At 31.6% G+C, this 26909-nt stretch overlaps 1 protein-coding gene across 3 annotated transcripts in view; it reads right to left on the bottom strand.

The window, feature by feature from the left end:
• Nucleotides 1-11235: 11235 nt before the first annotated feature.
• LOC118184554 (interleukin enhancer-binding factor 2 homolog) overlaps nt 11236-26909 on the bottom strand; it is a 58799-nt gene continuing 43125 nt past the window's right edge. For all 3 annotated transcript variants that reach the window (XM_085825844.1, XM_085825834.1, XM_085825839.1), the window contains 4 exons: nt 22445-22506; nt 22228-22342; nt 15411-15498; nt 11236-11491 (listed from right to left, as the gene is read on the bottom strand). In XM_085825844.1, coding sequence (XP_085681970.1) covers nt 11340-11491; nt 15411-15498; nt 22228-22342; nt 22445-22506 — 417 coding nt within the window. In that variant the 3' untranslated portion in view covers nt 11236-11339. The remainder of the gene's footprint in view (nt 11492-15410; nt 15499-22227; nt 22343-22444; nt 22507-26909) is intronic.

Genomic DNA, 26909 nt, shown 5'->3' with positions numbered 1-26909 from the left:
AATAATTGGAAAGTAAAATGATGAAAAACACAATTTGCAGTACATTGAAACGTTTCACATGTTTTCGAGTAAAAACTATTAACACACAAAGTCTACCTGCTTTGGCAGGAACAAAGTCCATAACGTATTGTAATTTGATAAGTAAAACTATAAGTAAAGAAAATGAAGTAAAATCTTGGCTAAATAAGAAGAAAACTAAAATACATACATTACCACCGACTATTATGGTGGCGTTGTTCAATTGTGAAATCATAATCTCATAGTTTTTTGATGATGTTCTTAGGATGACTGTCACATTTCATAAAAAAGTTATGAGAAGCTTTTAGAATTTCAGAATCCGTGGGTTTAATTGTTAAGTCATTGTAAAGAGTGCTGTTTCGTACGAACCAAGGCGCATTTGTAATTATTCGGATGGCTTTTTTTTTTAATTCTTTGTATTTTTTCGGGATGAGTTCTTGCAGTTGCAGCCCACGCTGGAGAAGCATACAGTAAAATCGGGCGGATAAGCTTGTAGATAAATAAACTCTTTTTGTAGCGAGAATAATTTAGAATTTCTCCCTATGAGTGCATAGATACTGCCTATTGCTTGGTTGGCTTTTTTACAGATATTTTCGATACGGTTTTTAAAGGTTAGTTTTTGATCGAGATAAACGCCTAAATATTTAACACATTTTTCATTTAGGATGGAGATATTATTAATTATGATATTGTTGAGATGTCTTCTGGAAGGGTTCTTTTGGAAATATATTGTAGTGGATTTGCTTTCATTGATTTTAATTTTCCAAACGTTAAACCGTGGGAAGATATAGTCTGTTGCATTTTGGAGGTTTTGAATGGCTCTTTGCGGATTGATAGATTTGCTGAGAATTGCAATATCGTCTGCATACCAGGCGATAATGGCATCTTTGTGGCTGGGAAGATCATTTATGTAGATGTTAAAAAGAAAAGGTGAAAAATTCGAGCCCTGAGGGACACTTGCTTTCATATTCTTCACTGATATTAGATAGCTCGTTCTTAATACGAACTTGAAAATTTATATTTTCCAAAAAACTTGAAATTAATAGGATTAATCCAGGTGGAAACTTGTTTCCGATAAGTTTGATAAGGAGGCTTCGGCGCCAAACCTTATCAAACGCTTTTTCAATATCAATGAAGATGCCAGCAACTGTTTCTTTTTTATTAAAGGCTTCACCGATGATTTCAGTAATTCTTGTAACTTGTTGGGTGGTATTAAATCCATGCCTAAATCCAAATTGATGTTCCTTAGTAATATTATTGTCTTCAGCGAATATTTTATAACTCAATGCACAAAATTTATATCACCTGAAGAATTATCTAATCACTGCCACATGTTCTATTCAAATATTACAATAAATCTAAAACGATGAATAAAAGAAATTAAATAAACAAAAGAAACAGTTTTTCACAGACGCTTCAGTATTTCATGCAATTAATTCAGTCCTTACTTCGCTACCAGGCTAAAATACATTAAAACTCAAAATATCTATATTAAAAATTACGAAGTAAATCTTAAACACTTATTTCCACGAATAAATTCCAGACTGGATTATGCATGATTTAATTCGCAATAATAAAAGAAGGCGTTATCTTTGTTGTTGCGAAGTTTAGTTTCTCTAGATTGGCAACAAATCCATAAAGCTGCGTTCACACTAGTCCGTTGGGGCCAATTCTAACCTCCTTGGTTGGGGCCAAAAGCCTCAACGCAGAAAAAAAAAAAAAAAAAAAAAACACTTTCCGCATACGTCAGTTCACACCAGCATGGGAACTTTCGCTTTAAAAGTTGTCATATGCTCGCACTAGACGGCGCTTCATATCGGAAACTCGGGGGGAGGGGACGGGAAATTTTTGTGTGGTATTTTGACTTTTTACGACTGTATTTTTTTAATTAAAATGGATTTAATTTCTGCTCGATTAAAACTTAGTTTACTTCTTGCTTTGTGTAAGAGAAGCAGAAGGCAGTGGTGTATATTAATATGCGAGAGATGACTGCAGCGAGGAGATGCAAATAATTTAATTGAAGAAATGCGCTTGAACGAAACGAAATTACTTTTAATTACTTTCGCATGACACCTCATCAATTCGATGAATTGCCAGCGCTCATTGAATTATTTAGTCAAAAGCAGAATACTATTTTTTGTCAGAATATCGCAGAAAAGAATCGTTTGGACGACAGGAATACAGGGTTCGTACACATTTCTGCACACGGAAATTAAGTACTTTTAAGGACCATTAATGAAAAAAATTAAGGACCTATGAGCAAATGGGAACTGAATAAATTCAATTAAAAATATTATCTATGCCTGAATTTCACTTTTGTAATACCATCCTAAAAATAAAATAGATCCTTGTATGCATTATTACTAAACATGAATTAATTAACATAATTATTAATAAGTTTAAGAATAAAATTAATTTTATGCAATTTATCAAGTAGCATTAAATATTTTACACTTATAATAGTTGGTCATATTTAAAAGATGATAAGTGACATTTAAGTTTTACTAACAGTTAGCTTTACCTTGACTCTTTTTTTATGTCTCATTTTGTCACACACTTGTTCAGTCTAGAAATTTAGTAAATAGCAGGTAGATTTTATGTCAAACGGCATAGGTTAAAATGAGAAGTAAGATCATAATCAGCATGATTCATAACAAAAGACTGAATGCTGTCACCGTTGCTGCTTGTCTAGAGAGAGACTTGCTGATTAGAACAAACCTGAAAGGCCTGATTTAGGCACGATTGGCAAGTGTTGAAAGTTAGGCTCTGTTTGACGCAGTTAATGTCGTAGCTTCGTGTAAAAACATTAATGTTTTGTAACAACAACACTCAACAAAATATTTATCCGTTACTTTATTTGAAGCCTTTCCAGACATTTTGGCTAGTTTATATTGATTTCTTTCTCTTTAAGCATCTTTTCTAACAATTATAAATTTGTCTCAATATGCAAACCAATGCTCTTGCTAGTCTTTGCGTGCTTTATCTCCTAACTTGTCAAACTCTCCACAATGTACCTATGAGGGTTTACTTGATCTGGTAGAAGTTAAATAGTCCCAAACCCCCGACAGACGTGAAGCATATTACCACTAGGTCTGAAAGTAACTACAGTATCAGACAAAGGTTTAAATAAGTCTCTTATTTAAAAAGAACTTAAAACATAAAGGCACGTTGATGCTAACAAATTCAATTACAGCTCACGGTGACGTAATTAAACAAGAACAGTCAAATTCGAACTAATAATGTGGACTAGTGGTCAAAGATACAATTTAATTTTAATTTTATCTGGCTCAGTAACTCTATCATATGAGGAAATAGAAATGGTAAATTATAGTAAAGGCTGAAATCATAAATAATAGGTAATTTACATAATAATAACTGCACATATCTTTGAAGCATAATTTTCTTTATGTATTCAGTTTCTTTCTTCAACCCGTTTCCTTTTCATTTTTGTATTTAATTAAGGATTTCTGTTATTCTAAAAAACACTAAATGCATTTAGAATGTACAGAAAAAAGCAGCTAAATTTATTTCATTAGTAATATGAAATATATATGGTAAAGGTCGGTTACAGAGCTGATGCGGCAGAATTTTTAGAATTTAGTGACATACCGAACAACAAAATCTAGTAATGGCAAAACTTTTAGAATTTAGAGCAAGCATTGGAAGCAGAATTTAGAAAGACACTAGGCAGCAGAATTTAGGATCAAGCTTTGAATGATGCAATTATAAAAACTCAAAACTAACAGCGAATCGAGTCCTATGCCTCATAATAAGCTGTACCACATTGTCATATGCAAATTCTAATCTAAATGAGGAAGAAATTATAACAGATCGTATTGCCTTGTATAAAAAGCTTGGTAGACTAGCAGAAAAGGAACTGTTATCAGAAAGATTAATAGAAAAATCTGCATCAGGTGGGGAAATGCCTAGTGCCAGCTATGTGTGTGATGCATTAAGACATATTAGATGAATCTTTTAAATTTAAGTTTTTAATTTCTTTATAAATAAAAAATCCCTTTCTATAATGCCTGTCCATGTGATAAGATTAGAAGCATTTTTGATATTTTCCATGCTTGTGCCTAGTGAAAAGTAGAGAAAATAAAGGGAAGATAAACAAGTTAAGATTCTAGTATCAGAAGTAAAACATTTAAATATTATGTTTTCATTGTTCTTCCGGACGTTCTCCGAAATGTAAGAAATTCATTGCAAACTTTCTGTAAAATATATCCATTATGTGTTGATACCATAGAGAAATTTTTCATTTTGTCACATATTTCTCGAATCTTCTAGAAACGTGGGTCTATAAATCTTGCCTTCAAATCCTTCTAAATTTTATAAGTTGCAATGTCTATACTCCGAAAGAAAAATTATCCCAACCATTTCTGCAACAGCAAAAAGCCAGAAATATTTTGGAAAAAAATGCAGTGTAAAATTAATTTTATAGAGAAAACTGATGCACATTCTGAGACAATTATATGGGAAAAACTCTTACTATCAAAAAAATTAAAAAGAAGATATTTTTAATTAATTACATAGCTAATTTTGCTTTTGCGTAAATTGTGCTTTATAGCATTATATTTTGTTTATTTTTCAGATTTAAAATATTGTATAATAAGTTGCCAAAATGAAACTTTATAATATGACAGCGAAAAATAAAAATGTTTTATTTTAATGTTATTTTTTAGCTATAATTACAATATATTACCATTATTTTAATGAAGTTTATCATTGTTACGATGTTTTAAAAATAAATCATCGAAAAATTCTCAAATCTCAGAATTAAAAGGTTTCTATAGAAACTGATCTTAAAATCGCCAAAATGTTGAAAAGTCACCAAATTTAGAACCATTTAATAAAAGAATTTACATCCCAAAAAGCGAAAAGTTTTTAAAAGCTTTTTATTAGAAAAAACGAATTTCGAAATGCTTTTGTTTCACTTTTTGCTTAGAAACTCGAGTTGCTCGAAACATCATTTATATTAGAAGTAGAAACAAATTATAACTCATAAACCCATTCAAAAGATAACCATATATGTATACGTCAGTGAATCGCCAAAAATATTCCTCCAAAATGCTAATTCACATTCAAAATGGCAGTCGTAAAAACAGACAAATTTCAGATGATTAAAATTAAGGACCTTCTGCAGATTTTAGCCAAAATTAAGAACTTTTGAGGACCGAAAATTGATTCCAAAAAAATCTTAAGGACTTTTATGGACTCTTAATGACTGTACAAACCCTGGAACAGGATATCTCAGAAAAGGATCATTGTATATATCTAATTTAATTTATTTATGAATTTTGATGAATGGTAATTAAAAAATCCTAATTGCATGTTTCTATTTTGGAGAGTAAATTTTTCATGGGGTAGAATAGCATAAATGTTTTTGCATGACTTATGAACTTTCCTTAATTGCTTTAGATAATGCAATAAAAAAGTATATTTCGTTTAAATATGTGTAGGATTTACAATGTTACTAAATTAAATATCACACATAAAAAAAGCAGTTATTTTTAAGGTAATAAACAAGAGCAATTTTTTTTTTAAATATTTTAGATTCTGCTTTATGTGCCTATTTTTTACCTTAAATGTAACAGTAATTACTTCAATTAGTCATTCATATATTAATGAACAGCCACTATCTAAAGGTTTATTTTATAAGGTCACTTTTATCTAACACTCATTGAAGTAACTGCATTTTATATAATACTGCTTTTCCTGCGTTAAAAATTTGATTCCATAATTAGCAAATTTGTTAATGCTCATGCAAAAATTCTTTAAATTAATGAAAAATTATCATCAAGATTAAACCTGTCGAAAAGTGGTCATGCATGTTAAGAAAAATAAACATGAAGCCATTAAAATGCATAGTAGTATTCCATAAAATCAGCTACATACTAGCAAGCTTCTTTTCTGTATAAATAAGTTTTCTTAATTTTTTTAAACAAATGGTTTACTCATCACCACTCATTTTAAATTCAGAACTCACTATTTTTTTTTAATTATTAGATGAAACTTTATACTAATATCAATATCGCTTTTGCTAGTCTCGTATCAGCCAAATGTCAAAAGCAGGATAATGCACACAATGCCGAGCGAAAATTAGGTTTATATGAACAATGAATGAAATGAAATAAAAAATAAATGAAATCTTGCGTCCACGGCACTAAAAAAGTCACTGTAGATTCAAAAAAAAGTGTATTCATACCATCATCAAAAGTAGGAAAACGCAAGGCTCGAATCGCAATACAAGTCCTTAGTAAAAGCTGAACCACTGCGCGCATTATCTCTGCGCTAAGGTACCTTGTGGGTAAGCGTGAATTTCACACTTCACCTTCAGGAAACTGAAGAAGCATTTGGGCTACTCTGAAACTAGCGATATTTTCTGTAAATATTTTTTAAAAAAATAACTCTATAACAACACCACTCCTGATGACGCTTGAATCCAAACTCTTTAACTCAAGAAGCCAACGTTTTATCTACTAGCAACCTTAAATTGATGTAGATATATTTTAAGAAAAATCCAAAATCTGGGATTTCGAAACTGATCACTATTTTCTCGCAAGCAAGTACTTTTGCTTTAGATTATTCTATAAGGATTATGAACCATATATCATTTATGGTTGATTATTAAGGTTTATTACTGCTAATAAACTTGAGAATTTTCCTTTAAATAATTTATAAAGCTATTTATTCTATTAGCAGATTAATTTTTTTTTACTATTACCTGAAATTTTTTTTAAGATTAGTCCATTTGACTTTTTTTCCCCATCAAGAAGAATTTTTGAAAGTGCAATCATTTAAAAACCATGGTATAAACTGGACGTTTGAAACGAGATGCCTGAAACTGACGCGTAGAGTGTAAAAAAGTTGAAGTTAAGTCAACTCACGCGGTCTACGCCCATCCAGCAAATGCCGCCTCTGAACTCGCTCCTGATTGGTTAACGCTTTACGTGCGAACGCAGCTTTATTCTGCAGAATTTTAAATGTAAACAAACATGGCCGCCATGGCAAAAATGATTAGGCTTACCATACTACATAAACAACTTTTAAATTGTTGATAATTCTACAAATATCAAGTGCAGATTTACTATAGGCATAAAAACCTTAACTGGAAGATAAGAACAACATAATTCAATCATCTTTAAAACAAAAAATGCACAATTTACAAACATATAAGAATAAAGAAACTGAGATCACCGAGCCAAGTAACAGAGTGGATATGCATATATATATATATACTTTTGGTGCGACCAACTGCAACCAAAATATGAGGTGCACATCTACATGTTATAGCATTCCTATATACAAAATTTCAATGTTCTGAGGCTACTTGTTTTTTTATTTATGTGAGATATGTACTATATATGCACGCACAGATGCCATGAAAAATTATCTTCAGAATTCATTTTAAATAAGTTTTATAATTTTTTTGGGGGGGAAAGAGTCCTTTATTCTGTCCTTATGTACAGATGTCACACAAAAACATCGTTAAATTGCATTCGATAGTGGTGAAATGGATATTTTCATTGAAATATGATGCTTGAAACTTTTTGCGATTACAATACTTTCTTTTTACTTCATACAGGGAAGTAAAAAGAAACAGTTTTTCGCAGACAGTTCAGCGCCACTTACCCAATACGCATGCGCTACTAATTAATTCAGTTCTCACTTCGCAGCAAGGCAAAAATACATAAATATTCAAAATACTTTCATTAAAATTTGAAAGCTACAGAAAAACATAAAACACCAAATGCAGTTAAAACAAAAAAATTTTTTTTTTACAATTAGAATTCCAGATTGTACACCGAAACAACCTAATAACTTAAATGTTATTTCCAGAATGAATTAAGCATAATTTAATTCACAATAATAAAAGAAGACATTATTTGTTGTTGCATAGCTTAGTTTCTCTAGATTGGCAATAAATCCATTATTCTGCCAAGTTTCAAATGTAAACATACTTGGCGGCCATGGTAATAAAAAATTAGGCTCAGCCACAATTTAAAAAAATTTTAAATTCTTGATAATTCCATAATTATTGCATGCAGGTTAACTAAAGGCATAAAAATCTTAATCAGAATATAATTCAATCATTTTTAAACCAAAAAATGCACAATTTAGAAACATATAAGAATAAAGAGACTGATATCAATGAGCTGAGTAACAGAGTGGAGATATATATATATATATATACTTTTGGTGCAGGTGATTGCTACCAAAATACGAGGTGCACATCTACATGTTATAACAGTCCTATATACAAAATTTCAAAGTTCTGAAACTAGTCATTTTTGAGTTATCCGAGATACGTACACACCATGAAAAATTCTCTTCAGAATTCATTTTAAATCAGTTTAATAATTTTTTTTTGGGGGGAAAGAGTTCTTTATTCTGTCCTTACACACAGATATCATGCAAAAATATCATTAAATTGCATTTGATAGCGCTGAAAATGGATATTTTTGTTGAATTATGATGCCTGAAATTTCTCTCGATTACAATACTTCCTTTTTACTTCATATAAGGAAGTAAAAAGAGTCGTTTTTCTGATCATACGAAGAGACGTATCGACCAAATGGTTTCAGGAGTGGTCAAGATAGATATTTTCGTTGAAATATTATACCCAAAATTTTTCGGGACTTCAATACTTCCTTTAATTAGATCAAGGTAGAAAAACAGTACAATATGCAAAAAAATCTGATGTGTACACCACATGACTTCCTTGTACGGAATATTAAATTCTACACATTTTTTCTTGCATTTCATTTAAACTTATTAGATTGAATTAAATCTACTTCGCCGACAGCGCATAAACCACAATAGAATAAATGCATTCTTTAAAATTTACTCTATTTGTTTACCATAGCAACACTCTGGTGCTAGATTCACTTAACAGTATTATATTTCATTCATATTATAACACAGAATGCACAAAATTTATATCATTTAAAGAATTATCTAATCGTTGCCACATGTTCTATTCAAATACTATAATAAAGCTAGAATGATGTATAAAAGAAATTAAACAAACAAAACAAAAAAGAAACAGTTTTTCACAGACGATTGAGTGTTTCTCATTCAATTAATTCAGTTCTCACTTCGCAACAAGGCAAAAATAGATAAACACTCAAAATATCTGTTTTAAAAATTACACACTTATAAAGTAAATCTTAAACACTTATTTCCTCGAAAAAATTCCAGAAAGGATTAAGCATGATTTAATTTACAATAATAAATGAAGGCGTTATCTTTATTGTTGCGAAGCTAAGTTTCTCTAGATTGGCAACAAATCTACTACTGTTTCAAATGTAAACCAGCAATGGCCGCCATCAAAAAAATTTTTAGGCTTAGCGGCACTTAAACAAGAGTGGATATATATATAAATATATTTATATACGTTTGGTGCGGCCGATTGCAACCAAAATACGAGGTCTACATGTCATAGCAGTCCTATATACAAAATTTCAACGTTCGCTGAGGCTACTCGTTTTTTACTTATGCGAGATACGTACGTATGTTCGTAAAGATGCCACGAAAAATTCCCTTCAGAATTCATTTTAAAGGAGTTTTATAATTTTTTTGGAGGAAAAGAGTATTTTATTCTGTCCTTACGTACAGATATCAATCAAAAACATCATTAAATTGCATTCGATAGCGGTCAAAATGGATATTTTCGTTGAAATACCCTGCCTGAAACTTTTCGCGATTACAATACTTCTTTTTTACTTCGTACAAGGAAGTAAAAAGTGAGTGGTCAAAGTGAAATCGTAACTCTGTTCAAAAAGTAGAACCAAGAAATTCTTGAAGAAATAAAATTAATACAGAAAATTTTTTGAGGCATTCTGTAGATATTCTATTGAATATGACAAGGTATATGGGAGTTTCCCTGAGAGAAGGGGGAATATTGTAGAGTATTTTCTAAAGGAAACTGACTCAAATTTGAGTTACATATGACTATATATATCTTTTATTTAGTGGGATGCATTGTTTATGCTCTTTAGCCAAACTCAGGAATATTTCTGTCCTTTGCAGAATTTATGATAAAATATTTACAGTTTATACAGCTATTTCATTGCTGTTTAAAAGCATAAGGTTATACGTATTTTTAATTTACTTAATCCATCACATAAAAAACAAAGGAAAGAAAAAAAAATCACAAGCCTGATCATTACAAAGCCAGAGTAGTTGGTTACTCCATCACTCTCTTATTTTCAATTACTTCATTTCGAATATTGAAACGTATTGGAAGAACTTGAAGGGTGAAATGACTCATTTTTATGTAGTATGCTTTCAAAATATATAGAAATAATAATAATAAAAAAAAAAAATACATATTGTTGAAAATGTTTCAAGCAAAATATAATTCTCTAAGAAAGAAGTAAAAGAAATAATACAGCAATCCAAATTTCATATATTACTGTTTCTTCTAAAATTCCCATATTTTTAATGCTGTAGCTCTCTCAACTGATATTTTTAAAAAAAAAATGCCTATTAAAAAGCAAAGTATTAATTAATAATTCAAGTTTCGAAAAATGAAATGTAACATTGAAAATTTCAGTTCAGCAATGTCATTCATAACTGTCGCAACACAGTCATAATGAAATTTAAAGTAAATAATTAATTTCCATCCGCACAGGAAAGGTGATAAAATAAAGTACATATATTAGGTATAACATAGTGAAATTCATAGTTCAGAGAATAATATAAAGCCTATATCCTCAAAGATTCATTAGGAATTGAAAATATATCATGTAAAATCTTCAAACCTCTTTGTTTGTTGTGGATCTCACGAGATATGTTGAGGGGGGGGGTATCTATTTGAAGAAAGTGATGCCCATCCTTTACTTTCCTGATACAGCCCTGCTGTGATCTTAATGCAACCTCATGTTGGAAATAAAAGTCATCAATCACCTCTTTTCATTTTCGACTCATTCTGGGGTTTGGAAAAACACGATAATAAATCTGTGACAGTGGGTCACAGTCCAGCTCACATTTCACTCCAACGAGAGTGTACCATTACTAAGATGCATTTCAAATGGATGAGTCTTTCTTGGGGCAGATGGTGAACTGGTTAATATGACAGTAATTCAGAATGACTGCTGATAAAGTGATAAAAGTGATGGAATATGCACTGAATATGCACTAAAGTATCTACGTAAAATTTGTGATCAAATCTGATTCAGTAATGTGCAAAGAAACTCCAAAGCAACAAAATGCATATTATAAATATTTATTCAATGCACATTGCATGTCACTAAAGTTCATATATACAGCAAGATAGTGTGCTTAAAATAAAATTATGACCACATTAAATTTCCTTAAGTGGATTCCTGAGTTTCCATAGTGTCTTCATGCTCTTGTTCCATATCCTCAGAAGTTTCCTCCTCTTTTTTGTCAGCTGGCTTTTCGTAAGCCTTACTGAGTGGAGACACAACAACTCCATCCCATACACTCATTTCGGTGGCAAGATCTGAAGAAAAATAACATATAACATTTAAATTCATTCTCCTGAATTAAAGGAAACATCTATGATACTGAATTATTTGACCTTAATAACAGATCTAATATGTGATAAGGAAAATTAACATGAAGAGAGATTAAGTATTTCACTTTCCCCCAGTTTCTGCATTATGTAATTTTTGCTCCTGTAAAGTAATTTAACCCCTTCGCGCCGACTGTCACGTATACGTGCCAGCAACGAACACGCTTATCTACCGGCCAACACGCAGGCGCGCCAGAGGATTGTTCCGTTCTCTACCGACTGTCACGTATTTGTGCCAGTACTTTGGAACGTTTTTCAAACTATAATTTCTGCCACAAGATGGCACTGTATGTCCATATGGTTTCAGATACATGTACATTAGACCTTCTACTTGAAATGAGAGAAGCATGACTCACATACACGTGTTTTTGATTATATAAACAAACGGGGAAGTAAATGTTTCCGAATGGCGGCGTGATTTATGACGTCTCTTTAAATCGCACTTTATTCGCACGTGGTAGTTGTTTACTGTAAGTAGAGAAGTTTTATTTGCTCTAAAGCATTGGGTATTTTGGTTTGCAGTTCAGTTTTTAGAAAATAATTAGATCTTGTTAGACGTGAATTCTTTGTTTTTACCGTTACAATGTCGAAGCGTCGAAAATGTTTAACAGAGCATGAAATAGCAGAAATGATGCAAAATATTTCAGATATTGATTCTGAAATTCTGATATTGATTCTGAAAGACATTTTCCAAAACTTTGTTCAGAAGAGACTGATAAGAAAATGAGACGACGATGCTTCATTTGTTCACATTCCCGGAAAAATCCTCCAAAACGGCTAATGAGTTATTACGAGTGCAAGGAATGTAACATAGGACTGTGTGTAGATCCCTGTTTTCAAATTTTTCATACGAAAAGAGAATTTTAAGTAATATATTTAGTTTTCAGAGGTATAATGTTAAAATTCATAAAATGGTGAGTAATTAAAATAAAATGTGTAAAATATGCATTTAAACAAGAAATAAGGTAATTAAAGTATATATATATATAAACATCTATAAAGCATAAGCCATTTAAATACTCTATAGAGCATTATTAAACAATGCATTGATACTTCGGAATTTTCATGGATTTAAGGCTTAGTAGCAAAAAAGCCCCCGGCCCTGGAGAGACGCTCGCGTAAGACACTGCCGGCCTCAGCGATAAGCGTGCGTTTTCGCTACCCGGCTCGAAGGGGTTAATTAAAATGTTTCTCACAGGACATTTGTAATTTGGCCACAACATATTTAAAAATTTTAAGTTGTAATGCAATTTTAAAGTTAGTATAGAGAAACTGAATAAACAAAGTATACAGAAATAAAAATGGCACATCAAAATTCAACCATCCTACCAAATTAAACATAATTAATGATTAGTGTCATTACTAAGCCATTAAATGTTACAATACTATCAAACTACAAGGATTAGTTTACATATTCTATATTGAATTAATTATACATGCATTATTAATGCAGCTAAGTAAGGCTCATAATTGATATTACAAGGAGTCCAACATAAACAATACAATTTAACATGAAACCAAATGCTAGGATCTTTCAGATTATTCTAAAAAATGCAGAGTTTGGAATCACGGATTCCTCACGCTTTAAAAATCCATAATCTTGAGGGACAAGTTTGTATAATATATACACTTCATTGGCCTCCAATTTTTTATTTTGGAAAAAATCTGATTGTGCATCACCCAGGTAGATTAGGCATATGAATTATATTGCCCTGTTCAGTACCAACATACATTATGTTCCTGGATCAAAAAATATTGTGGCAGATACATTGTCACAAATTACTGGTAAAGTAATGTCACAAATTACTGGTAAGCTGGATGTAACAAGTTTTGCACAGTTTGCTGAATTTCAACATAATGATCACGAACTGAATCATGTGTTATCTGCTGAAAGTAGCTCATTAAAACTACAAAAGATACAATTGTTTCCTGGACTAAATAATCTTGTGACGCGAGTGGTGAAAAGCTATGTCTCTGTTCCCAGCAAACTACGGAGACCAGTATTTGAATCACTCTATGGACTTTCTCATTCAGGTATATGACAAACCAAAAGACTGGTTCTTTCTCATTTTGTCGAGCTTCTGTGTCAAAGGATTGTGCTGCCTGGACTCACGCTTGGATTGACTGCCAGAAGTTTTAAGTTAAACATCATACACATATCTACTGCAGTCCTTTGCCATGCCTAGACAAAATTTTCAGTATGTGCATTTGGATACAGCTGGGATGAAAAACTTTTAAGTTTATTGCCATTAGACTCCATCAGAATGTCATCATAAAGATCTAAGAGTCACAAATTCTTCAGCTAACAGTTAAAATCAACTTTATTTAACATTTAAAAAAAGGAAATCGCATCTTGCAAAAGGTTAAACATTTAAACATTAACACACAGAAGCAGAGGCACCAGACATTGGCAACGAAGAGGGAAAATAAGGTGAGATGTATATAGCAAGTCTTGGCAAAAAGTTCACATTTTTATCCTCGCACTATGGTGAGCATTATATGCAGCAAAGATAAATGTTGCCACTCACTGCAATTAGGATATTCACCATACATTTCAACTAGCTTATGTGGGTCAAGTTAAGAGCATTGTGTATTGAATTTTCACATTCTAAATAAGTTAGGGAAATTGTAAAAGAAAGAAAATACATTTACAATACTGCAGGAATGCACTGCCCAACTTTTTCATCACAATGCAGACTACAAATATTCAAATAGTTCATAGACTACAAATTATACAGCTAATGACATTTATATTAACCATATTTAGTTTTTTCTTTCAATATATCTCAGGTACTGTTTCCAAGTAGATAAAATGTTTGATATCTTTGATTGCTTTACAAGGCTAATGCAAGCAAATGCAGACAGAGAACATCTTTCCTTATGCAATTTAATTTAAGTTTTTAATGCCTTATAATTGTTTCACTTGGGGTTTCAAAGTAAAAAATAATTCTTAGCTGGACTCAAATTTACTTAAAGGTTGTGCATCATGGTGGTAGTATACCGATGATACCTATATTACATTTCGTACATTAAGTACATTTTTCCTGTTTCCAAGATGAATCTGTATCTATACAAATATTGTCTTACATCATATAAAATACTTAAATAACATGAATGTTATGCATGTCACTTAAAAGTTTTACAAAATATTTTATAGATGAAACAGTATCTACATATATTTTGGAAATTCAATGGTTTAACCAACATGACCTATTTTCCAATATATTTAGATTACCTAAACCACTGTCATCTGCTTATTTTCAAATTTCTGTAATTGATGGGGAGGGGAAGTTGATAATTTTAATATATTATTAATATATTACAATATTACAAGAAGTCTAATTGTGGCAGCCAAGTTTAAAGCCCTATTATCTGAAGGACAACCATAAATTTATATAAATTAAAGGATTAACATCAGCTAATTAAGGTGAATTCTCAAATGTAATATATAAGGTCTTACTTTTAAGTGAATTATGAGAACAAAAGGCAATTGGTTCCAATTATTCCAGTTAATTTTTTCTATTAAACTTACTGCAAGTAACATAAGATAAAATAGAAAATTTATAGTAAGTGACACAAAATCAAAATTCCTGTAAATAACGATGAACTATGTGTTATTGAAATCACAGGTTTAAAATAAAGTTTGCACTGATATTGTTCAAATACTTAGTTAAAAGAAACAATGAAATATACCTGAAATCTGTTTAACAGTGTTCTAAATAAGGAAAATGTTCAGTATAATAAATAGCTGCTCTTAAAAAGTTTAAGCAATAATTTCATGCTACTAATTATATTAGAAAATGAATAAAATATTTGACAGTATAAATAAATTGGTAAAGGAACTCACTTGGAAGGATTTCCAAACCTAATACTTGTTTATATCCTCCATGGGCCATAACTCTTAACAAAGTTTGGGCTGTCAAACATACAAGGTCCTGAAAATATTAATACAGCTATTACAAAAGGAGACAAGATACAGGAATTGACAAAAATATGGAAACACCAAAATAAAAAATACACTGTTAGACTATTACAGTGTAGGAAAACAACTGGCATTAAAAACGGCTTGCAGTCTTTTCAGTATGGATAAATAGAGGTCTCGTATGCTTTGCAAGGGAATCTTGTACAATTCCTTTTGTAAAACATTGACAAGTTCAGTTAATGATGATGGCAGTGGATAGCACTCGCACAGATCTCTCCAAAATAGCTCACAAAGGCCCAACAATATTGATATAACAATATTGATATCTGGTGACTGTGATGGCCATGCTAGGTATGAAAGTTCACCCTCATTATCAGAAAAACAGTCCTGGATGCTGTCTCTGTTGTCTTGGTATACACCATTCAGAAACAAAATTTATACCACAGGATGGGTGCCATTAGCCAAAATGGTCACATAATCTTTGGCAGTAATGTGACCTTGCACGGTAATGATGTATTTCATGGAATACCACAACATGGCTGCCCAAACCATGACCAAACCCCTACCATGTTTCACTCTTGGCAGCAAACAATCTCTGTAACATGCTTGAAATGGCACTCTGCAGATGTAAACTCACCTAGAAGTTGGAAACAGTATGGAGCAAGACTCATTTGACCAAATGACAGTCTGAGTGGCTTTGGAATTGCAGCTTACCCAAAAATACCCTGCTTGTGGAGTCCACTTCATACTGGTTTGGGGCTGACAGGGTTTGTGTGTGCAACATTCAGTTCAGCAGTCACTTTTGTAGCTGTAGTTCTCTTACTTTTTATCACAATCCTCTTCAGGGACTGTCTGTCATTATCACTCAGTCTGCACTGTGATTTAGCGGATCCCGTTTTTTTCAGTTTTCATGTACGAGTTAAAAATCTTAGATATGCCTCTTGAAACACCAAACACTTCAGCTAACTTGGTTATGGAAGCACCCACCATACAAGCCCCAACAATTTGCCCACATTCAAATTCATTTAGCTTTGACATGATGCACTCACGATTGCACAGAACATTGTCTTGATAATGAATAACATTTGCAGTGTATTGAGGATGTTGTATAGATTGTGTCAGTGAGCAAACTCATCACTGCCACCAACAGCTTTTGCAAGAATAAACATTTCAGTTCAAACATGCATTTTAAGATGTGTTTCAATATTTCTATCCAACCCTTGTAGCTGTTTTAACAGATACAATAAAAATTTCTTATAATATTTTAGTAGCAGTTTTTATCATAATTATGTTAATAATTAAGTTAATAATACTTCTGTATGATTGTAATAACCACAATTATCTGCATAAAAAGAAGGAAATATGATCAAAGAATAATAAAAATGAACATCAAATTAAGATTTAGGATATAAATATACATGTGTAATAATATAACAATTTCTAAGCTTGAATGGAATTTACAAAGAACCAAAAAGAATGGGCTGCATTTTACAAAAGTACTAACTATTTTTTCTGACATATTTTTTGAATAAAAATATCCTTTTCCATACTGAAATGCAATCTAATTTATTTATTGCTTTAAGACCTAAGTTAAAAATAAAAGAATTATTTTATTTTTACTCAGTTATTTTATTTATTTATGTGTATATTTGCTTTTTTTAGAATTATTTACATGATGTTCTTTAATTTTTATATCATTTTGTTAATCACTTTTCTTCAGTATTTCATCATACTAATCTTCTTGCTCTGAATGACAGACGGTCATTAAATACTACCAAAGTATGCTTAAGGTGTTTAAGATTATATTTATGGTGTTTGTTTTTATTTTTTACTATTTTTTGTCAACAGCAAATTTAGGTTAAAAAAAAAAAAAGATTTTTTTACTTCCTGGGTGGCTGCTGTTCACCGCCTTTATCTGGTCGTGACATTTTTTGTCACTTGGTATACATTAGCTTATAATTTCAAATATTTTTTTTTTTTTTTATTTTTTTTATTTTCTGTAATGATGAAAGCATCATCTTGATGGACGGAAATTTTCAAAGAAGACTATAATAAGTAATTATATAAATTTAGTTAATAAATGGCATTTAAATAGTTGTTCATACATGCATCCAAAAATCTGTGCCACTCAGAGGTTAATATTAATTTATTTTATTTTCTTACATGCACAGAAGCACAAGGAAATGATAGCACTAGGGATAAGGTACATAGAAATTACGTTCTGTTACTACAAGATGATGTCACTTATGAATCATAAGCTCCAGCAGGGAAAGAAATAGTATTTTTGAAAAATTATACACAATTACACAGTTTTGGGGATGAGGAGTTTTATAATAATGATTTTCTAACTTTAGTATTTTTATACATTTGTGATAAATAGAAACTATACAATTTTCCCTGTATTTTGAGGCTGGGCTTTTGTTGGAGATACTTCCTCCAAATATGTGAACTCTGATTCTACTACCACTGGAGAGAACTGCCAAATCTAATTTGCAGCTGGTGATGCTACAGTGTAAAGTTGTTTAATACACCTCCATCTGTAAATCCGCATTCTTTATAATTGTTTTCATATTGCGTTTGCAAATTAAATCTGTTAAAGTTAATTGACGAGACATTGTTTTAGGAAAAAATCCCCTTCCCATGCTACAAATGATACCTAATTTGTGGCTTTTATGCTCATGACAATCCAGAGTCACTGATGATTTTCTTTTAGATTTGACTTAAGTGTTAAAAGCTGCCGACTCATTCTAAAAAGTAAGATTTGCAAGGTTGGTTGATGTAACCCAGATCTGACTCAAAACATAACTACTTTTAATTTATAAACTGCTCACATTATTGTTAAGATGAAACAATCCTTGCTCAGATTTATTGGTTAATTCTAGCTTTTTATACTGTTATTTACAATTTGCAAATGAAAAACTTATTTTGAGAATTGTAATTATTGTGAAAGAGCAACTCTGTTGAAGAAATAAATATTATAATTGTAGTAAATGAAAATTGGAACTAACTCTTGCAACTTAGATCAATATTTTGGAGTAATGTGCCAAAGCTTTCATCTTTCATTGATTTTAAACATTTCTTGTACATAACTGACTGATGCACTTCATGCAATTACTATAACAAACATCAATCTCAGTTATAATGAGCAAAACATTTATTTTATTTCAGATGAAATATTTTATTTGATGAAGTTATTGTAACTCTGCCCAACACAGAATTGCAGAACACAATTTTGAGAATACGGATTACCTTAATTTGTCTTAATTTAATTTGGCTGAATTTCAATTACACATGGTATGCTGAAAAGCATCAGATGCATTGCAATAGTCTTCTTTAATGTATAGGTTTGAAAATTCAATCATTTAAGAATTTGAACATTACTCAGAACAATAAAACCTGAGTTTTAAAGTTCTCCTAACTCTCAATAATGCTCAAGGATATGGTACTGAAGCTCTCACAACACTGCAACCAAACATAAAGGTTCTATTCCTTCTACCTTAAACATAGAGGTTCTATTCCTTCTACCTACTTGCTAAAGATGTGTGTGAGGCATCATATTTTCGCTGTGGAACATGACTCCTTTGCGATTTGCCAATTATGGCCTTTCCTCTTTGATTGCTTTCTCCAATTTTATAAGTTGATGATAGTAAATGACTGAGTTATCATTTGGTTGCTTGTAAGCAACTCAAAACACACAACATTTCTGTAACCCCAACAAACTGACAGCAAAATCTTTTCCTGATGGAATTTAGCTTATAATTTATAATTTGTGCTGATTCACCATACTTGGACCATGATCTTTTTAAATTAAGGTAATTGTAGACAATCCACTTTTTGTCACCAGTACTTATTCTTTTCAAAAAAAGGTCAATTGCTTTACGTTTAAAATGTGTGGCACTATGGCAAGTGAATTTCTTTTAATTCAAATGGAACTCAAACATCGAACTTCTTAATGAATCTAAGACATCGCAAGTGATTTTCAATTGTTGTGTGTGATACATTTAACCTTTTTGCAATCTCTCACACAGTTATATGACAATTGATTCAATTATGGCTTTAATTTTTGTCATTATTAACTTCAGAAGCTATCCAGAATGCTCCTTCCAGTGAAAAACCTTGGGAACGAAATTTTTTAAACAAATTCTAATGCATGCATTCTGTTAAGCAATCAACATCATAAACTTCATATATCTATTTGTGTTGGTTTCTTGCCTTTATGAAAGTAACAAATTAAAATATGCAAATATGTTTATTTTATGTGCATTTATTTTATGTAACAAAATGTTTATTTTTACATCTCATGTTAAAATTTACAGAAACTACCAGCTTTAAAAAAAAAAAAAAAAAAAAAAAAAAAAAAAAAAAAAAAAGAAGCTTTTTTTTTATATAGCAACCTAAAAGTGTCAACTGCCAAATCTCAAAAGAATGAGAGTTTACAGAGGAATAACAAATGAATATAATACTATCTATTTGTGCAAACCTAAATTACTTTCTTGACAACCCAACATATACGAGCCAAAAAACATAAGATACTTATCAAACATTAAATGGAGGAGGTACTCTCTTCTCAAATGAAGTGCAACATTTGATGAGCCACAGGCTCTTAAAAATTGACAGTCTTCTGATAAAATATTAAGCAATACCATCTAGAATATCAACCCATAAATACCATCCAATCTTCTGCAAAAATGAACTTTAAAACACAACCCAAAAGTATTCCACTACATCTGTTATCTCTAAAAATAACTCTTTCGTTGGAATGTCCAGGAATCCTTCTCAGACAATTTTCAGTAAACTTAGACAGATGACATGCACAGTGGGGACAATAATGGGAAAATCCCATCATTGAAGTACAAGAAGTCCATAAAGGGTTAAAAATGGTCATTAAACAGCTTATCATAGCAATTCACACTTAGCGATTTGTTTTGAAGTATCATGTTATCCAAATCAACAAAGAAAACAATACCACATCAGTATCATAATATTCAAACCTTGGCTTCAAAACATATCCCACACCAATATAGAGTCAACACTAATTTTGATAATGTCTTATTTATGACATGGATTTGTGCCCATATATAATCTGTGCCACATTTAAGTCCTACTATTATCTCATTGCAACTAATATTATGAATCAATGGACCAGGCTATTTTTTGCACTTCTCCAAGCTCAAATTAACGTGTTTACAAGATCATGAGTGTCTCTCTAACCTGGTACTAACAAAGGTACTCTGTCCCCATATTCCATACAAATATAACAATGCTAAATTTTGCTGTATTCTCAAAAATACATCTGTGATTCTTCCTGTATTTAATGTAAATCTTATTTTATTCAAATCATTCGCCTATTTGTGAGGACTGTGTGCATGATCATTAAGCAACCATGGTCGACAACTCTGCTGTAAGCTGATAATGCTTTCAATGAATTACACTATGATATTCTTGGGTTCAGGAAAATTGAATGTATGAACAACCTCAGAAACTAAATGTCTCCTGTGTGAGGCTTGAACTAGTATTCTGCATTCAAAATCTAATCACTCATGTTAGCTTGTTCTAATCACATTGGAAGCTGCTTGATAAGTTTCATGGGAGTGTAACTGATTAGTGACAATGCTCTTGGTATTCCACAAGTTTTGTATAATTTCGAACAGAATTATCTCCTTTCTCCATAAGTGCTATTGTAGCATGTAAAACATTAATAGTTTAAATACCAACAAAAACAGTTAGTTTTCATATTTTGCATTCTGAAAATCCTACTACTCTTTGAAAGGCATCTATACTGAAATGAGGCAGATGATAATTTGTTACCATCTGGATTTGTTCAAAGGAGTCTTTTACCTCTCTCTAGTGATCCTTTTAGCAGAGGAGAATATAAGGAATTACTGCATTATGCTGTGCATGCTTTGGAGGCATAAATAATTAGCAAGTGGAAGATCAGTGATTTCAGTCCTGGCAAGAGCAAAAGTGATTTTTCATGTTTCTCGCTTGAAAAATCCTAATTGTCCAATGCAACCATCATCAAATATTTACATTTCTGATAACTTTTAACATTCGAGCTTTCTGACAACTTGACATTTGATTATATGTGGAATTGAAAACTAAATTATTTTTGTATTACGCTTATAAAACATTTATTGCAATAAAGAAAATTTGGGAAGAAGCAGAGTTAATGAAGAAATTTCACAATCTGATTGAACAAACACATGCTTAATGACAGAAGCCAGCCTGCATACTTATTATTTTTTAACTATACTCTACTTCTTAACAAGCGAAAAAATAACAGTTAAAATGCTCAGTATAAACAATACAGCACTCCAAGGATGATAAATTTAGGTGAACTACTTCAAAAACTGCTTATTTCCTAAGACCCTTTTCTTTGAGAATTTACACTAGTTAAGATATAAAACAAAATAGAAGTCATTGAAAAATCCAAGGAAGCTTTTTACATGATCTCAGTAGCATATTTAATTTAGTTTGACTGATTAAATAAATAAAGTGGATCACATAAACAAATATCTCTAAATTTAGATAAAAGTAAACATAGTAAACAAAACAAAAATTATTGACAAAAAGCTTTCACATGATTTCAGCAACGTATTTAATTAGTCTGATTAAATAATTAAGAAATTGGATCATGAAAACACATTATTAAATTAATTATTCAGTAAATTAAACTCATTTATAACAAGGAGTTTTTATAATAAATCAAATAGTAAAAATTTTAAGTTTTCTAAAAAATAACCTGCTGTTCCAGAGACATCGAAGTATGTACTCGAACAGTTCCTCCTTCACATGGATCAGGTATTCCAGCAGATCCAGGAAGAAACAGACCTCCAGCTAGTAACTGCAAGCATCGTCTACAAAAATTTGATTATATTTTTGATATGTGTCACACTTAATATAACCAGTATTCAATGAAATTATACATGAAACAAAACAAAACATAAAAATTATCTTACTTATATGCAATATTAAGACCCAATGGTTGGCGACTGGGATGATGATTAATGGCATAATGAGCCTATAAAGATAAAAAGAACTTTTTAAAATTAAAAATACATAACTGACTTAAAACAGTGGGTGTAATAGATTGGATTAACTACATTTTTTGATAGTTTTAACTTTTATCATTAATATAAGAGAAATAAAAGAACCAATTCCAGTACAAAATAAGATATTCAAAATGACCCAATGATATCAAAGAGTGAGGTTATGTTTTCAGAACACATACTTAATATTATGGCATCAAAATTTATGCAAAAATAAAAAATCATGATAAAGGATTTTGATGTTAGTAATAAAGATCATACAAAATTATTTGGTACTTTTCCGTTTCGCCGGTGCAAACCTCGCCATTTCCCTTTCTCCGGCGCAAATCTCGCCAAGCAGACTTTATTGGCGACAACACACAGTATACACATAAAAAAATGTTAACAAATGTTAATTTTAAGAATTTTTTTTTTTTAATTTTTTATTTTGGAGGCATAAATATTTTAATATCGTTTAAAATTTTTTCAAATGGGTCTTTTGTGTCCTTTTGCCACATAAATTCGGCGAGGTAACTTTCCAGATGATGCTGAGCCGTTCCTCTGTGTTTCTTATTCCGCCATTTTGAGCTACCCCATAGTCTTTCAATTTTTTGCGTGTGCGTTCCAGTTTCCGGATCTACAAAATTGTATCACTTTGAAATGTTCGAAACTTTCCTCTTCCAGTTTTTCAGTGCAATATGATTTCCATGAATCAGAATATATTGTAGTTCCTTTTTCGATGTTTTCATTTATTGTCTCTAATATAATACTCATGGATCGGTTTGGCACCATCACAAGGAAACATTCGTTTGTTTCACGACAAACTCCACCAAAGATCGACTGTTGTGGTAAAATCCGTCTCGTGTTGTTTTTGCGCTTCGTGAACATACTTTCATCCACTTCAACGATCATACCAGGTCCTCCTATTTTGCGTTGTTGACGTTTAAGTAAAGAATCCACACAAACCTCTCGCATGTAGTTATTCCAATCCACAACTGTTCCATGACTGATTTCCAACTGCTTTTCACACCATTTAACTGAAGTTAGTTCTTCCCTCCAACCATAAATAAATCTTAAACACTTCAAGAAACTCAATCTTGATAATTCAAACCATGTGCCTTTCCGTATACTTCTTTTACTGCGGCAAGTTGAAAGGTTGTAACGCCATTGAATTTCGTCTCCGAAATATAATTTCATTTCATGATTATTTTCACAAATAGCAATGTTAGGCAAAACGCCTTTCACTTGAAAGAATCTGACGGTTTCTTCCTCTGTCCTGGGCAAATTCCAAATTTTCATTGATTTTTCATCCATTTTTGACATATTTGTAAAAGACGTTAATTTAAGAATTTAAAGACGTTAAATTAAAGATTTACTATGCTTTCATCGTATAACCTCTTGATTTGCCGGTTAATATCACGTGATCCCAAACGATCTCATCTCACGTAAAATACGCTACAAAAATCTGATTCTCTCAGGAATTATCTACTTCAAGTTAAATCTCAGTATGGAATACGAGTTTAAATGCAAGAATTATTTCAATATTTAAATTTAAAAAATTCTATGTAACTGTATGCCAATATCGAAAAAAAAAAAAAAAAAAAAGATCAATCTGATAAGAAATTTCAGCGATTTGTTTTGAAAAAGTGGCGTGAAAGGTTATCAGTGAAGATATTCACTTTGGCATCAGTTCTACCATTTTCGGCGACTTTATCGCTTGCGCCGGCGAAATGGGAAATTGCGCCGGATAAACGGAAAAGTACCAATTACTTTATTATAAAAAGCACATATCCAAAAACAAAGAATCAGAAAGTAATGGGGAAAATATCTCAATATAAAATATGTGGTATCTTTTATATCAAACGAGCATAAACAACTCCACTGAGTTTGAAAAATAGTAAGTTCTGGTAGAAAATAAAAACTGAATTTTTAAACCAGTTTTAAAACTGCACTGAGATTAGTGGTGGGTTTACAAGAGTAATTTATCACATTAAAAAAGTTATATACTCCCTCTACTGGGTTTTGGATAAAAGACTCAACTGGCCAAGCTACATTCCTCCCTTTTCTTGAAGCTACTGTTGCACTAACTCAGCTAGTATAAAGAAACGTTTCAATTGTTTTTTGGCTCACTGACCACTTTTTAGTTTTATTTTCCTCGCTCTGCTTTATGATGCCTGCTCCCTTGCATTACAAAATGATATATTAGATATCTTTTGAATGTAATCTGAGGGTACATTCAAAATAATGAAATGTCCATATTAAAAGATAGAAAATCATAATTTTTTAAGTACTTATTGCATCTGCACTACATTTAGTTATTAATCAGAACTTTTTATGCAATATAGAAGCATATTAACACACAGGTTAGAGCTTTTAAAGAAAAATCAATGGGAAAAAAAGTGTTATTTAACTGTCTTAAACACTCAGCATCTGTGGAGCTATTATAAAAAGGGCTTGGTTTATTAAACTATGGCAAAGTACTCGAGGGCTATCTGCCCGAGGGATGCCTTCCTGATTTTCATGCATGGGAAAAACCTCATGCAGTCAGACCGTTCGCTGGGATTCAAACTTTAAAAAAGGAGGAAATTTTTTCAAAAAAGGGAGGAAAAAGTAGTTTTTGATGCAATAAAAAGGAACAAATTCAAATGATAATCCAGACAGCAGATAAGAAAGTGCAAATTAAATGTAGAATTGGTAAGAAATTGCCAAACAGGCAACACTTCTGGGTCAGTTAAAACTCTTTATGTAAACGTGTAACATCTGTAAGTTCCTCCAAATACAATGAATAAATGGTTTTTTTTTTTTTTTATTACAATTCCAAAATCACCCTGTTCTTTTCTCCAAATATATATATCTTACCTTAACTGTCTGGATATAGTTCAAGATGCATGTCTATATACTTATAATTATCATAACATATTTTGAATGTATATATGATTCAGCCATTTACAAGATAAATATCAGTAAAATTTTCAGGAGTATCTTGCAGTTTTTTAAGCGCCTGTTCATTCTTTTGTCCATATTTTTGAATTTTCAGATTTACTTATAACAACAAGTGGAAGCCTCATCTTTATGCAGTTCATGATTCTACCTTTTTGAAGATTATGTTTTGTAAAGATATGCTAAATATGACAGTAAGGTTAAGGCTGAAGTTAAAGAAGATCTTTTTTAATAAAGACAAATTAATAAATATTCTTGATGATAACATTTCATATGAAAAGCTAGATGAACAAGTAGCCTGAAACTTTCATTCTGGGATGACTTATTGTTCTTTGCTGTTTATAATGACAGTCTGTGATGGATTCATTACATGCCATGTGGTTTAAATTTCATATCACTAAAAATGTCAATCAAGATCAGAATTGTCACCATTGAAAACGGGCAGAATTTCAGATAAACAAAATTATGGAAGTTTAATTTAATTGGAAACTGACCAAATACCATAAAAAAAATCTAAACTTTTAAGTACAGTACAAACTTTATTAAAGATTTCTCGAACAATTTACAGCAATGAACCTGCTAAATAAGTGCGAATTCCTGCTATGGAGAGTGCAGTGGCATATACACTCGTCAAAAGTGAAACTGCAACACCATGAAGGCATGCGTGTAGAAATGTGAAACTAACAGGATCAGTAGATGTCAGAGACCTATGCAAGAGATTCAATACGCATGCGCATCTGGTCATGATACCTAGTTTCTGGCTATAACATCCAGTAGCTGGCTTACCCTGTATATGTTATGACTGTTGTAAACGAACTATTGAAGAAGGGTAGATAGAAAATGCCTCAGAGACATCATGTAGCTGAATACCAGAAATTTTCATCTGAGGAGAGAGAAAGATTTCTAGAAAAGCACGAGCTTAGTTTGTCAATGAGTTCAATTGCCAGTTGTACTGGACAGGACTTGAGTACAATTCAGCGATTTGTAGAAAAATGGCCACAAGACCATCTGAGAACATAGCAAAGAGGCAGTGGATCTTCCAGATCGCACTGATAGGCAAATTTGGTGAATGTTTTGTGGAGACCCGTTCACCACACAGCAAGTCATATTCAAACCTACCTACCATTATTAGAAGGGGCATCTGTTTCCTAACAGGTTGCATGAAGCAGGGATGTGTGCATGGCGGCCAGCCCCTGGAGTTTCTTTAAACACTTAACACAGGGCTACCCACCTGTCTTGGTGTCGACATTCAAGTCAATAGAGAAACAAATGGCACTGGGTATTGTTTCCGGGTGAAACTTGATTTTGTTTATGAAGAAATGATGGTTGTGGACATATGATCATTACACATGCCCTACACACGGCTTCATGGTTTGGAGTGGCATCATGTTCACAGAGTGGCCAACTGGTGTACACATTACTGGTAGTTTAGCATAGGGTTGGTACTTAACACAAA

This window comes from Stegodyphus dumicola, chromosome 1 (assembly GCF_044657685.1).
Source record: "Stegodyphus dumicola isolate Sdum_Otavi_A_Nest chromosome 1, ASM4465768v1".
Taxonomy (NCBI): domain Eukaryota; kingdom Metazoa; phylum Arthropoda; class Arachnida; order Araneae; family Eresidae; genus Stegodyphus; species Stegodyphus dumicola.
The sequence above is the reverse complement of the archived record's forward strand: the minus strand, read 5'-3'. Positions and strand labels throughout refer to the sequence as shown.